The 14,143-nt window shown below is 40.7% G+C and overlaps 1 protein-coding gene across 5 annotated transcripts in view; it reads right to left on the bottom strand.

The window, feature by feature from the left end:
* Nucleotides 1-14,143, bottom strand: part of MBNL2 (muscleblind like splicing regulator 2) — a 94,424-nt gene that overhangs the window by 62,756 nt on the left and 17,525 nt on the right. For all 5 annotated transcript variants that reach the window (XM_031059538.1, XM_031059537.1, XM_031059539.1 and 2 more), the window contains exon 2: nucleotides 5,893-6,737. In XM_031059538.1, the coding sequence (XP_030915398.1) occupies nucleotides 5,893-6,066 (174 nt within the window). In that variant the 5' untranslated portion in view covers nucleotides 6,067-6,737. The remainder of the gene's footprint in view (nucleotides 1-5,892; nucleotides 6,738-14,143) is intronic.

The following is a 14,143-nucleotide window of genomic DNA, read 5'->3' as shown; positions in this document are numbered from 1 at the left end:
TGTGAAGCAAAACAGGCAGAATTCATGGGCCCAGGAGGTATAAGCCACTCTGTTGCCCAAGAGAAATTACTTTGCCCATTTCAGTCATTTTTTCCCACCAGCTGTGGGCACAGTCCTTGAACTCACCTTGTCTTTGAACTCTGTCACACCACATAACCAAGTGATGGACAAAAATTCAACCAGCTAGGATACTATAAACACTCATTTAAATGCTTTCTAGTATAGACAAAAGTATCTAATCCCCTATCCATGCTCATCTATAGTCTGTTCAGAATGTCTCACCTGCCAAGTGTGAGCAGGTACCACTTATTTCAAATTGTGAAATGATCCTGAGTCCCTGACATTTGTAAAACATTCAGAGACCCACAAAAGAATTACAGGAAGACAAATGACTACCTACTGCCTCCCAACTCTGTGCTCATTCTCATACAAACAGATTGCTCACTTTACAAAGCCTTTTTTCCCCCTCTTCTGAATAAAGCTGAGGCCATCTTAAGAAGATTATTTTCAGTTCCAGATCTTTCAACATAGTGGATGTTCCTAAAATTTCTTTTTTTTTTCCCCAGCAACCTTTTAATTTGGTAAGCAAGTCTGTGTACAGCTTCCAGTTACTTTTTATTCTGTGGTGCCAAGTGAGACCAGATAGACATATTCTTAAAAGGCCTTCATGAAAATGCAGATGACCAGTTCACAACAGTCTGCTGGCTCAATAAATAGAAGAGTTTGAAGGGTTTGGGCACTAATGAAAACCCAAAAAAGTTATCAGGAGCCCCTAAAGAAGCTTTGCTTCGTTGTTACCACCACAAAACTTGCAACAACAGCATCTTCAAGATACCATCTCTATTACCTGTATTAACTTAGGCAACATATCCTTCTAGTAGCTGACCTGCAGAAAGGGTATAAATTTGAGTCGAGAAATGACACCAGGACTGAAAATTCAGACTTGCCTGCAAACATAAGAGTTAACTCTAAGCAAAACACACGATTGTATTTTCTTATCTGCCAAACTTTCCCCTTTCCCCCCCTCCTAAACATCACCATTCATTTTAATGCGGGGTTTTTTTATTATTATTCCAATTCAAATACAGCAAAGTGTTGCATGTTCTTGTCCTCACACATTATATTATATACTAGTATTCCTTTGAAAGGATTTTGTTCTTTACTACTACCAGGACAAGAAAGCCTTGAAAACAGACTTGCTTATAGCGTCCAACTTGGAGGGATCCAAATGTGATATATTAAATGTTATACACGCATGTTACTCCATTTTAAATTAAGCTACTTCAACCCAGGGAGAAGTATAAAATCATAAATGAAGCAGTTTCTGAAATTCAAACTTCTGTGTTAGACAGGTCACTTCACAGACCCTTCCAAGGGCATCCAAAGGGGAGCCTGTAAGGGCTCCAAAAAGGCTCTGGCAGCAGACAAGGCTCTGCAAGTGCCTTCTCAGTCCCTTTATCTTCCCACCCACGACCAGGGCTCAGAGCCCTGCCAGGAAAAGTCCCCTTCATTCACCTCAAGCACAGTGACCCGGATTAGCCCAGAGACACTTTCATCCTCACATTAAGCTCACCAAGGTCACTTGCCCAGTACAGTTTTGGGTGTGTTTGTGTGACCACACTGGTGACCCAGTCATGTGGGGCTTCTCCTGGCTGGAGCCTCATTGCTGACAGCAACGTTGTGGCCACCTAATGGGCACACATCTGTCCAACTGCTACATCCACCACACAGGGATGATCCACCTGCATTCTCCTAAAACCCCACAAATGCCCTGTTCAGAACAGAGCAGACTCTGTCCTTCACCAAAGAGGGAGAAACAAATGCTGAGCTGCCTCTCAGAAGCCCATACAGCAGAAGCTGGCTTGAAACCAGCAGGTTTCTGGCCTGAATCTGACCCAGGCTCATTAGTCTTTAGCTATTTCTGTCTAGCCTGGAGCATCTCACAGATGAAGGATATTCAGAGCCCAGACAGTCTTCCACAGTGAGCATTTTGGCTCCTCAAAGCTGTAATCAGTCCAAGGGGTTGCTGTTGCAACTTTTGCTGGGTTTAAAGTCAAGTATTGCAAGGATAGGTATTGGGAGCCAAAAATGCATTCTCAGTTAAAAGTAAACAAGGTCCATTACATTTTGTTGACCTTTCACTTGGTACCACCGGAACTACAAATATACTTCTTTAACACAGGAAAATTTGGATTATGATGCAATTGTGTTACTCCAGAAGGCCAGCCTAAGGCCACAGCACTGTCACTGGCAGAAGGGATCCAGCGCTCTGCTGGTGCCACATAGCCCTTTTCTCTTCTGCAGCAACTACAGCAACAACTTCTGTTTCCAACCTGGTACACTGCACAATCACAAAGAGAGCAGTGGGAGCACAAAGGAGGGCATGGTATGACTTAGAGGCAAGTGTCCCTGGCTGGGATTACATCCTCTGGTCCCAAAGCCAGCTTTTGCTAGCTGAGAAAAATCCTAAAACTACGGGAAAGTCTGTGTCAAGGTGCTTCTGTTCCCACAGTCACAGGACAGTTGAAGAGGTCCTCTGGATGTCACCTGGTCTAACCCCCTGCTCTAGCAGGGTCACCTAGAGACAACTGCCCAAGGACTGTATCTTAGACAGTTTTTGAGGATCTTCAAGGATAGAGACTCCATGACCTCTCTGGGCGACCTGTGCCAGTGCTTACAGTGAAAAAGTGCTCCCTGATGTTGAGAGGTAACTCTTGTGTTTCAGGTTGTGCCCGTTATCTCCAGCCCTGTCACTGGGCAGCACTGAGCAGAGCCTGGCTCTGCCCTCTTTGCACCCTCCCTGCAGGTATCATATACATTGATGGGATTCCCCTGAGCCCTTTCCAGGCTGAACAGTGCCAGCTCTCGGAGACTTTCCTTATGAGAGGGACGCTTCAGTCTCTTCATCATCTTTGTGACCTTCCACTGGACTCTCTCCTGCAGCTTCCTACTGGTGCTCTGGTAGTCTGATCCAGCTGGCAGACACTGATAGCATGCTCCCTTGTCTGCCCTGGAAATCTGGAGAGAAGATGGCATGCAGGGGAGCATATGTCCCTATGCAGAACAGGAACTCTTTTGATCAATCAGCATGTAAAGGAAAGTCTGTCTCAGAGTCCTGTATCTTGTGTTTGACAGACTTCTAAGGGAGCAGCTGTAACTACCAGGCACCACCTAAATGTAACATAACTCCAGCACAGGATAAAAAAAAAATAAAATTGTCTTTTCTGGGTAGAAAGATGTTTATCCAGAGACTTGGCATAATTTATTTTTACAGCAGGTATACCAAATGAAGACAGTTAAAAGGCTAAGTCTCCAGAGCTCTAGATGCTATGCAAATAAATGCTAAATAATTGCCTGCATTAAACTGTGGTTCAATGTTCAGCAAGGAAAATAGCCCTTGTTTTTCTTAAATTAAATTCTGATTTTATCTATAATTCTAGACTATTTCGCTTGTTCATTTACATGAAAAGTCATCCCACTTGTTAAGTGCCAAAGCTTTATTCTGAAACTGTATGATTAACACCAGTACTTCCAAAAGCTACATACCAAACAGGTTTATGTGACTAACCCATAGTTCCTCAGCTGTCAATATAAGCAAACTGACCTAACCAGGCACACACATTCTTGCTGTGGAAATGTCAATTTACAGGTACTCTTCTGAACAACTGAGATAATGACCGTGAGGACACCAGACAGCACAGCCCAGAGCCCTGCACCCACAATGATCCCAAATAGTTTCCTGTGCACAGCAGGATCAGGTAACACTTGGGAATGCACAACTCCAGCTCATGCTCAGAGCCAAGGAGCTGTAGTTGAAGACACTGTTGTCCCACTATTGGATTTCCCTCAACCTGCAGCAGAGTTGCTGGGAAGAAACCTGTGCCTCCTCCACCTCTGCTGCTTCAGGCCACAATCTGAATTCTTGCTATAATCCCGTATTTCCCAGCAATTTAACCCATTAGACTCAACTAGAAGATGCAACATGGAAGGCACAGGTGCATGCTCTCTTCTGGATGTGAGAGGGTGAAGATGGGCTGTGGGACAGAGCAGCACCACTGCAGCCACCAGAGCTGGGCTGGAGTGGGCTGGCCCTTCAGGACAAATGTCCTCCCACACTTGGTGAAAACACGGCTACTTGCTTTAACTACATTTTTTTACAGGGTTTTGGATTTCTCTCCACTGAGCAATGATGCTGGCTGTCAGTAAATTATCCACTGTGATCCCTCAGGATTTCTCTTCATGGTATTATTAGCTTAGTCTGTGACTCCAGTTTTTATTTGCAGACAATAACCATCCCTGAACAAAAATCTCCAGCTTGAGTAGCTGGCAACTCCACTGTGAGTGCCTGGTACTACCAGGGAAAGCGATGCTGTCCTCAGGCATCAAGGACAGGTGCATCACTGCTTTGGCCAGGATGATGCAGCAGCAGCACCTCTTTCACTGCAGAGCCACTGTCCTGCCAGCCCAGGGGTGACCCAGTCCTGCTGCTTATCTCCAGCCTCCCAGCCACAGACCCAAGACTTTACAGCACATAAAAATAGTACATAAAAACCCCCTTCCGCTGACCGGCTTATTTTTTGTAAAATCAGAGTATTGCCCACTTGCTGCAGACACTAGTCTGCTTGTTTAAAAAAAAATCCCATTGGCAGACAACCAATATACAAGAACATCTACAAAGAAGCTGTTACAGTTTATCGTGCAGTAATCCATGGATTAAGGCCATTAATAGCCCTCTGTGACATACTGCCATGACTCCAAAGGTGCTCTTCTGCCTTACAGGACAGATATACAGAACATAACACCCTCAGAAATATTTCCCCTGAGATACTGTCTTCTAAATCTTCAAAAGAAAAGAAGAAATGGGGAAAAAACAGAAGGCAGAAGCCTACCATCTTGCACTGCATAAAAAAAAAAAGTTATAATGGAAATAAACCACCCTGAGTTTTCTTATCTTTCAGACTGATGTTTTCACAGTAAAAGAGTTGTTGGTAACTGAAATTTTGATCCTCAGAGCTAAAATAGCAAGCCAAGACATTCTCCCATACCCAGAAGATAAAGCCATAAGTAAAACTTTCAAAATAAAATTTGAAATTCTCAATTCTACCCTTTAATTATTTATATGAAATAAGCTTTCTCCTTCTGTTGACATGAGAACACAAATATATCATCATGGAAAACACTGTGTACTCCTCAAATCCCAGGGGGTCATTAATCTTCTTTTATGCAGTACATGAACTGTTTTCACAGAACTTTTAAAAATAGTTTTCTAAAGCATGGTTGATGTCATTAGGAAGTCCGAAGAAGCTGATGCCCTAACAATATAATTGCTAATATACTCCAAAGAAGAGAATCCCTTTGCTCCTCTTAAACTTATGCTCATATCTGCACTATCCACACATTTAATTACCAATGATATAAATTTAACTGAGTCCCTGATACCAAGAGTAAATAACCCTTGTGTCAAATCTGAACTAATGGATAGACTTTTCTCCCTTATGTTGATCTAAATGAAAAAATCTGCACTCTTTCCATCTGATTTGTTTCTTTAGGACTCTGGGAATGGCAGAGTATTGTGCCACTGTGTATTTTCATTTACCAGGAAACAATTATAATTCATAAAATGTACTCGGGAGAATACAATTGTCCTACCAGCTGCAACCAATTTTGTATCCCACAGTCACATGCAATTTTTGTAAACAACATAGTGACATTTGAAAAAAAAAACCAAAAACCTTAGAAAGAAATCTTAAAAGCTTCAGTAAACAAACATTATGATAAACAACATTTGTTTCAATATACATCTCACCAGGAACGAATCACTCATCATTTCCTATTTTACTTTCACTACGATGTAGTAGCATTTTTGCTACACATGCAGTTTCTTTTTCTTACCTTTAAGGAATCAAAGCAGGCAATAACTCTTCCATTTTCAACCTGGCAACTTTTAGGGGGGTGTGCAAATTTGCATTCTTCATCAGAGCGTGAACAAGTTCCCCTCTGAAACTGCCTGCACACTTCTAATGTCAGCCATTTTGTGTCTCTTACGGGAGCAACATTCAAAGCCATGATGAGAAGCTGATTTTGAACTTGTAAGTTGCTGTCAGGTGAATTATGCTGAAGAAATTTCCAAAACTAATGACAAAGAAGGGGGGGGAGGGGGGGGAAGGAAGTCAGAAAAAAAAAACCAACTTCAATTCTAATGGAAAATAAAGTTAAAAAAACAAACAGTGGGGACGATTAACGACGTCCAACGCACACAAAGCACAACAAGCAGAGAAAGTTTATCAGCAAGCAGTCACTCATCAATCATTAAGTCCCGCTCGTAGACTTTTGGCTGGGAAAACACATGCTCAGTTGCATTTCTGTCTGTAAAACACGTGGGTTTGTTGATTGTAATCACGGATGCACTGGTTTTTAGCCAAGGTCCATCAATGCAATGGCACTCCTTGATAGAATAGCAGTCCTCGGATGGTTGCTTGCTGATATTGATTACATGAGAAAAGCAATGCAGTCATTTGTTCATGTCCCAGGAATAATAATAATAATAATAATAATAATCCTTTTTCTGCTTTCAGTTTCCCATGAACTAATTGGCAAATGGAGACAGCTGAGGTATCTTCTGCCAGGTGTAAGGTGAAGGCAATGTCTGGCTGGCAAAGACGGGATTTTGAGAACACGGGCGTAGCAGTCCTCGCTCGTAAAAGTGACTTGGCAAAGGCACTTTTTAAGTCACTGACCTGACAAAACAAATACAGCATCAGTTCACATGCAACTCATTCAAATCAACATTATGAAACCTACAGTCCCTTTTTATCAGCTATTATAAACATACAGCCAAAGTTCACTCTTTAAAAAAAAAAAAATCCTCCTTTGTGAAGTTACACGTGATAGGGGAATAACCAGTTGAAACACATACTGCAGTAATATTCCAGGCAGCAATCCAAAAGTTGGGAATGATTTAAATAGATGAATGTGGCAGACACAATAATTAGGCACACTAGTTGTGAAACAATTCAATCAAATGTGCTTAGTCTCCAAAACTGTATACAAATACCCTTTTCCATTAATTTATCACTTGGCCCTTTAGACTGTGTTACTACATTATAAATTGTTACTCATTACTTGCTCTTCCTTAGGAAAAAAAAAGGTCGTAGTATTCTGCTCAGATTTTTTGTATCTCCCTCTATTTTTCAACAAAAAAAGAAACCAAAAAATATAATTCCAAATTTATAGGAAATAAAACCTCTCCAAATGCAGACAATATAGTTCGTTTTTCCATTAACCCCAATGCTGTTCCATAAGAGCTTCCTGAAAGGGCTTAACCACCAAGTCACCATGCTCCAATGAGTCCATTCTAATATGAAGCAGTCTTCATCTAAATATTCTTTTGATTTAATTAGCCTTTGTGTACCTCTGCAAATACATCCTTCAGCATCAAAACATCAGATGCCAATATGGCACTTAAACTGTTTGGGGACTATAAAATACCTAGGATATTTTACAGAAAAACAGATTTGAAAATCAAAGGGTTAGATATTACAGAAATATTTAACTACTAACTAAATTTTATACACAGACAGTGAAATCATGAATATGACGTTTCCTTCTACTTAGCTTCAAAGGAACACAACTTCTACTTTGCAAATACCAGCCAGAAACAGTTGATGGACTATTTTTGTGCAGGAAAAAAGAAAAGGGGAAAGACTGGAATAAGTGAGATTTTAAAATACGTCAACAAAAATAGTTCTAAAATCACTGTCAGCTTTTCCATGTCAGAACAATTACCATTCTGTGCTTGCATTCACTGGCCTTAACTGAAGTCAGTATTGTTAGTTAAGTAAGAATTACTCACACCCAGTTTCAGGATCAGATCCCAATTCTGACTTCTAGGTCTTCACATCAAAAGGCTTTTCTACTACTTAGCAATGCTACCAAAAGGGGTTTTACTATGTGACTAATACTTCCACCAAAAGTTCCTACTGCTAGCATGAATAAAGGCAATGCAATGCTAATTGCTCAAAAATTCAGTTTCAAGTCTAAAGTGCAATAAGATGGGTCTGGATGACACTTAGCTTTACTTGGTCATGAAGAACAACAAGGTGCAAGAGAATCAGCACATTTTGAAATAATTATATGCAATTATAGTGCAGCACATAAATTACAAACTCCTCAAATTAAATATTCCATCAATATTGTCTGACAGCATCAATGAAGAATGAGATTAAGCTAAAAGCATACAAAGAGGTGAGAAAATACTCATAACTGATGAAAAGGAAAGAGAGGAGGAAATACAAGAAGAGCCTCTCCACAAGGGCTTGTTGAGCTGATAGCTTGTTGGGCTGATGATTTAGCTGGCTAAATGTAAAAGAGGAAATACTCTCCCTAGAGCCACACATTCCAATTCAGAAATGTCAGTAACGGTTTTCAGTAATAGATGTAGGAGACAGACGGAAATTTTGGGAAAAGGGTAAATGTTATACTGCACACTGCTGAAAGTCACAAGTAGTAATACTCTGCAGGGCTGCACACCACAAAATTGACAAAGTTGTTTCTCAAGTAGTAGGTGTTAAGACTGAAAAAAACCAGACACAGCACGTGGCAGCAAAGCAAACAGCACACAGCATAGAAATGGCAGTAACCATGGTTTTTAAAAAAGAAGTGCACAGCAGAATCACATACAAGATTTGTGAGACTACAGCAAGAATTCACACCAAAAAGCATTTGGGGGCACAGGGTAGAAGAGTGAAACACAGTATCATCCTATTTCTTACCCTCATGCTACATGAAGGTTTTCTAAAGAAAGGGAAGGATGAAAAGTTTGTCTCAAAAATCCATGTCTTGTCCAACATAACAATGCCACATGATTTCTCAAGAGTCATCAAGTGCCTCAGGAGTTCCTACTGGTAAAAACTCAGGAGACAGAACTGAGTTCTGTCTCCTTTCTGAAGGAGGCCATGCCTGCAGCAGGAGGCAAGTTCAAACATGGTGAAGATAGAACAATTTGGAGCGCTTCATCCCTACCATTTAAATGACCTACGTGTTCACAACCACACGCTAGGCAGCTGTCATACCTTCTCTGCCCATCACCCGCACCAGGAGGATGAAGGAAGAGATGCCACCTTGAAAACCTGAACATGAGGGACACAAAACGAGGAGGAGGGAGGGAAAAGAAAAAGCAGAGAATAAAATTATTCTTCTTGAAGAAGTCAAGAAAAGTAGAATTCAACACATGAAGAAAGTGCTCAAGAGAAGGAAAAAAATGGGAGAGGAAGGTAGAAAGAGGAAACGGCTGGTTGTGAAACTGAAAAGAAGGGAGAGACTTCATAGGAAATGGAAGAAAGATGGAGAAAGGTTGTGAACACTGGAAGAGAGAGGGACAAGAGGAAATTTTATAAGGAAAGCAGAAGAGACTGTGGTTACAGGGAAAAAACTCCAGCAGTTTGAATAAACAGGGAAGTAAATAAGGGAAATGAATGGAATTTATATAAGAAAATATAGCAACAATAACAATAATAATCCTCAAAAAAATGCCTGCCAGGTCACACGGCATTATTAACATCATAGCTTACCTGACCTTTCGTGTTGAAAAACCCACCCATCTGGAGAAAACCAGTGGATTTTGCAAACACAAACTCTGCTCCTCTTCCCACTATTTCTAATTGTGTCCCAACATATCAGCCGAAGTTAGCTGTCCTGACAAAATCAATGGTACCTCCCTGGCATAAAGATCTCAGCGCCAAGTTTCCCTTATCCTGACAGAAGATTTTGTTTGCTTGATGGTTTTGTTTAGTTGTTTTGTTGTTATTATCATTAATGATCTCAACTCAAGACAACACTCCCCACTATAGCTAAACAAACTATCAAAAGTTACAAACGACTGAGCTGCAAAATATTCTTACTGAAGATGAAGTACTCAATCTAAGAACAAATTCTTTTTGTCTTTTTCCAACTATTATTGCTTATTTTCAGTCTCTCACACAGTTGAATCAATGGAATTGATCAAGAATTCACACTTACAAATGCAGTTTTTTGTAGGTTAAGTGAAATGAAATTCATGGACATGTAATTGTAATGGTTATTTAGCTTTGGATCCCTTTTAGGATAAGCATCACTTCCCTTTCACAGAAAGCTAGCAAGGCATAGGAGTAGAAGGCCTTTGTCATGGTTAAGAAGAAAAAAAATCCTTTTAATTAGTAAACAAGACAAAGCACACAGACACTAGAAGCCCAGAGTAAAAGTTCTCAGAGAAATACGGGGCAGACAGTCTCATCTTTGGGAACTGCAAGTGAATACAAAGCCCTGCCCTATTATGAACCAGTTGGATCTTTCAGCTGAAAAATAGGAGCTCCCACTATCTACAAAATATGAGTTGCTTTGGTACGGTAGTTTTACTTATCAACCAGATTACGTGGCAATGGATTATGCAGTGTCTGTCTAATGGTGAAGCTGAGACTTCCTGGACATGATATACTCATGCTTCAGTAGGTAACATGTAGTAATGAGCAACCCCATCTTCAAAAGTCACCGCTGCAGGTGATGACATCCAGTAAAGGAGCACAGTCTTCTACATGGTCTCACCACAGATATCTAGAAGAACCACTAAGTCCACCCAGAAGGTGTTAAAACAGTTTTACACTTTTTGAGGTTTAAACACTCTGTATTATTCATCACATTAAAATCTTCAGTAAGAGATGTCAACACTGGGGCTCAATTTGTTGCTCCTACTGTCAAAATTTATCAACATGATCCATATATTTCTTCTATAAATATACCAGAAATGCAAGAATTAAAAAGTTAGAAACCCCTCAGTTGTACTTAAAGGGGACTGCGCAGTTTGAAGTATATAAGCTCTTCTTTCCCAGATAGAAGAGATGTACTAAATATACTTAGCCAAGTACAAGTTTGGTAATTTCTATTATTATACAAGTTTGATAATTTGTAAACAATGCTCTGTTTAAAGACAAGGAAACAAAAAAAAAAAAACAAACCAAAAAAAACCACTCCCCAAACCCCAAAGACTTGCTATGCTGTGAAAGCAAGGTGAGCCCTCTCTAGGTCACTAGCAGGGAGAAACGTTGACTTACAGACTGCTGCCCAAATTCAGTTAAACACATGACCTCAGGTGGGGAAAAACTCACCTTCAGGACCTACCTACAGCCACCATAACTGACCTGCTGGATACTCCAATGCCAACACAATGTATTGAGAACCTAGTTTTCAAACCCAGCATACATATACTGCCACTCTTCAGGGACAAACTGTTTTCTCATCCAAATGTGAGATCTTTTTCAGGAAAACCAAGGTCAACTCTAAACCCAGGGAAACAATTTGAAGCCCTTGGCCCAAAGCAGGTTGCTTCTACAACTTTTATCCATTTACACATAAACAAAATCTCATGTTGCTTTCTCACAGAAAATCATGGTTATAGTCCTAAATTCCAGAAACTTTTTAACAAAGAAACAATAACAATGACCCTGCAGGAGACACCAGGCCCAAAGAATTTAATGTCAAAATTTTAAGGTCTGGCTGGAAGCTGGAAGAAAAAGAAAAACACGCTCTACCCTTAGACAGGGTTAACCATAAGCATCACTAACTTCACATCCCACAGCACAAGTTCATGAACCAGCAGTGTCTTGACCACAAACTACTTTAACTCAGATTCTCATGATGTTCCTTTTTGTACAGGAAATAAACTGATTTGTAAGAAAAAAATAGTTTAGCAATTTCCTTCAACCTGGACTTACTAGTTTTGAATCAATGATTTTACCTGGGTCAGATGATGTGGAACAAAACACAACCATCTCCAGATGCCTCAGGACATCTGAAAACACAGATTAACCAATGTGCCCCACTACACATCCTCAGACTACTGACAAGAATTGTGTTCCTCCAAAAAACTGCTGCTTCTTCAGCAGTTGACCTATTTGCAAAGGAAACCAGCTTTGCATTTCACTATGTTTACAGACGAAACCAGTGGAAAGATTCCCTGCATAAGTTTAACTCACAGGAATGCTTCTGTAACCAGATCAAGTTACGTCATCCTGAACCTTAACAATGGAAATACTGGAAATTTGAAGACTGACAGCTACTGAACCCTCACTTTTATTCCAGGAAAAGGCATTCAAGTCCCACTAAGTCATACCTCTTGTTTGCTGCTGCATAGTGGACTCCACTTCCAAATCATTCAGGACACAGACGTATGTTTAGAAGACACTGGCAGGTGCTCTAGTCCAAAAGATGGTGGAACTTCGCTCCCGTTTTTCAGCTAAACCTCACATACGCTCTCAAATGTCCTTTTCCCCTCACTGTTTGTGCTTTAAATAGCATCCAAAGCCCCCAAACAGAAGATAAACTGCCCACTAAAGGACAGCCACAACCCCACAGGCTCACTCCACTGTCGCTTTAAATGCCAGCTACTTGCCATTTCCTCAACTCCCCTGTGAAGTTCTCTCTTGAGCTCCCCCAAACTCCCTGCTGAGGAAAGCAAGACTGCAGCTGAATCCCAGGCTGGATCCATTCTGATCTGCCTCATCAGGTGCAGAGTAGCACAGCAGCACAATGCCCCCTGCCTCGCACGTGCCAACTCAACAGAGACACGGACACCTGCTCACGTTCCACTCCAATGGAGCAGGGAGCAGAGCAGGCAGGACAGGGCACCCCACCTGCAGCAAGTCTGGCTCCTCTCTGCAAGCACCTTTACCTGCAGTGCTGTATCCCACAGGACACGCTCCTGTCCCTGGAAAGCAAGGCTGGCTCTCAGGCACCACGCGCTAATTTAAGCCTATTCCCCACCAGCCAATACAAAGAGGATCCTACATCAAAAGATGCCAACATGAATTAATTTAAAAATAAAGCAATTTTACAGGCAAATAATGTGACAGTCAGCATGCTTGTTTATCACATTTGAATAAACTACATCTTAAAGAAAGAACATGCAGGAGATTCTCCTGTGGTGGATAGGCTTTTCTCACCCCATCAGCTTTCCAAACTAGGGACACAGGACCAGAAGTGATGCATCAGTACAGAGGCATCATTCATCAGTGAGTACTACGCCTGCTTTGTGTTCTTCTCTTTAAACCAATGTCTAATATTTATATTTTTTTATATGTACAACTATACTAGATATCTACTAAGACTGGACAATGCACAGTAGAGTTTAGTAGTGTCTGCATAGTTATGTTAAAAACCAGCATTAAAACCAGAACCAAGCTTTTGGCTCTCCTCTGAACTATTGTGTAGTCATAAAAAATAATAATCCCTAAATTCAAGAAACAAAAGAAGATAGGACAGGTTTCCATGAAACATCATCCACTCTTTGATGGCAAATATGAATGGGAAATCTTTCTGTCACCATAACATTTTTAAGAAGAGCCATTCAACTACAGTAGAGCATGTATAAATTCTTCTATAAATTTCAAACAAAACTTACAAACATTTCCTTAATCAATTTCAGGGTTTTTTTCCCACTTTAAGAGTTAAGCAGCTCCCACGTCACACTGAGAAAACCAGTATTGCTCAAATGAGGAAGAAGCCAGAACTGCCATATCAGGGAAGCAGCCCACTTATTTGATCAGGTGGCTGGTAGCCAAAAATACTATAATTCTAATCCTGGGTCTTGTATTAATTCAACAAGAAGCAGCTCAAGTCAGAAGTGCCAGGACTTACAAAAAAGACATTATTTATTTTATTTGCTTGACTTGGAGATCAACTATTGCAACATCTCTTTGCCTGTTATACAACCAGCAATGAACACTTGTGAACTGTAATTCAGATGAACACTTTACACACTGTAGAGACAATCCTAACTATTTCAGTTAAGCTGACTGAAGTCCAGGCCAGAGACAGACTAGAAAACACCAGTCTGCTTTATTTAAACTGAGCATGACCTTCAAATCAGTTTTGCTAAATGAGCCATATTTTCCTTGTCACGATCACTAATGTGCCAGGTTCAGGCTTTTTAGTATGTCCCTCACTATTTACAGCATGGCAATGAGCTTCTTGTTAAAACCTGCCGCTTCCCTTTGAAGCTGGCTTTACAATATAATAACACTAATGTCCTTTGTCCCTGGGGAAGTAGGTGAGGAGGAAGGTGTACCACCGACTGTGAAACAACCCACACAGCCTGGGACCTTTTCTGCAACCC

This window comes from Geospiza fortis, unplaced genomic scaffold (genome assembly GCF_000277835.1).
Source record: "Geospiza fortis unplaced genomic scaffold, GeoFor_1.0 scaffold84, whole genome shotgun sequence".
In the NCBI taxonomy this organism is placed as follows: Eukaryota; Metazoa; Chordata; class Aves; order Passeriformes; family Thraupidae; genus Geospiza; species Geospiza fortis.
The sequence above is the reverse complement of the archived record's forward strand: the minus strand, read 5'-3'. Positions and strand labels throughout refer to the sequence as shown.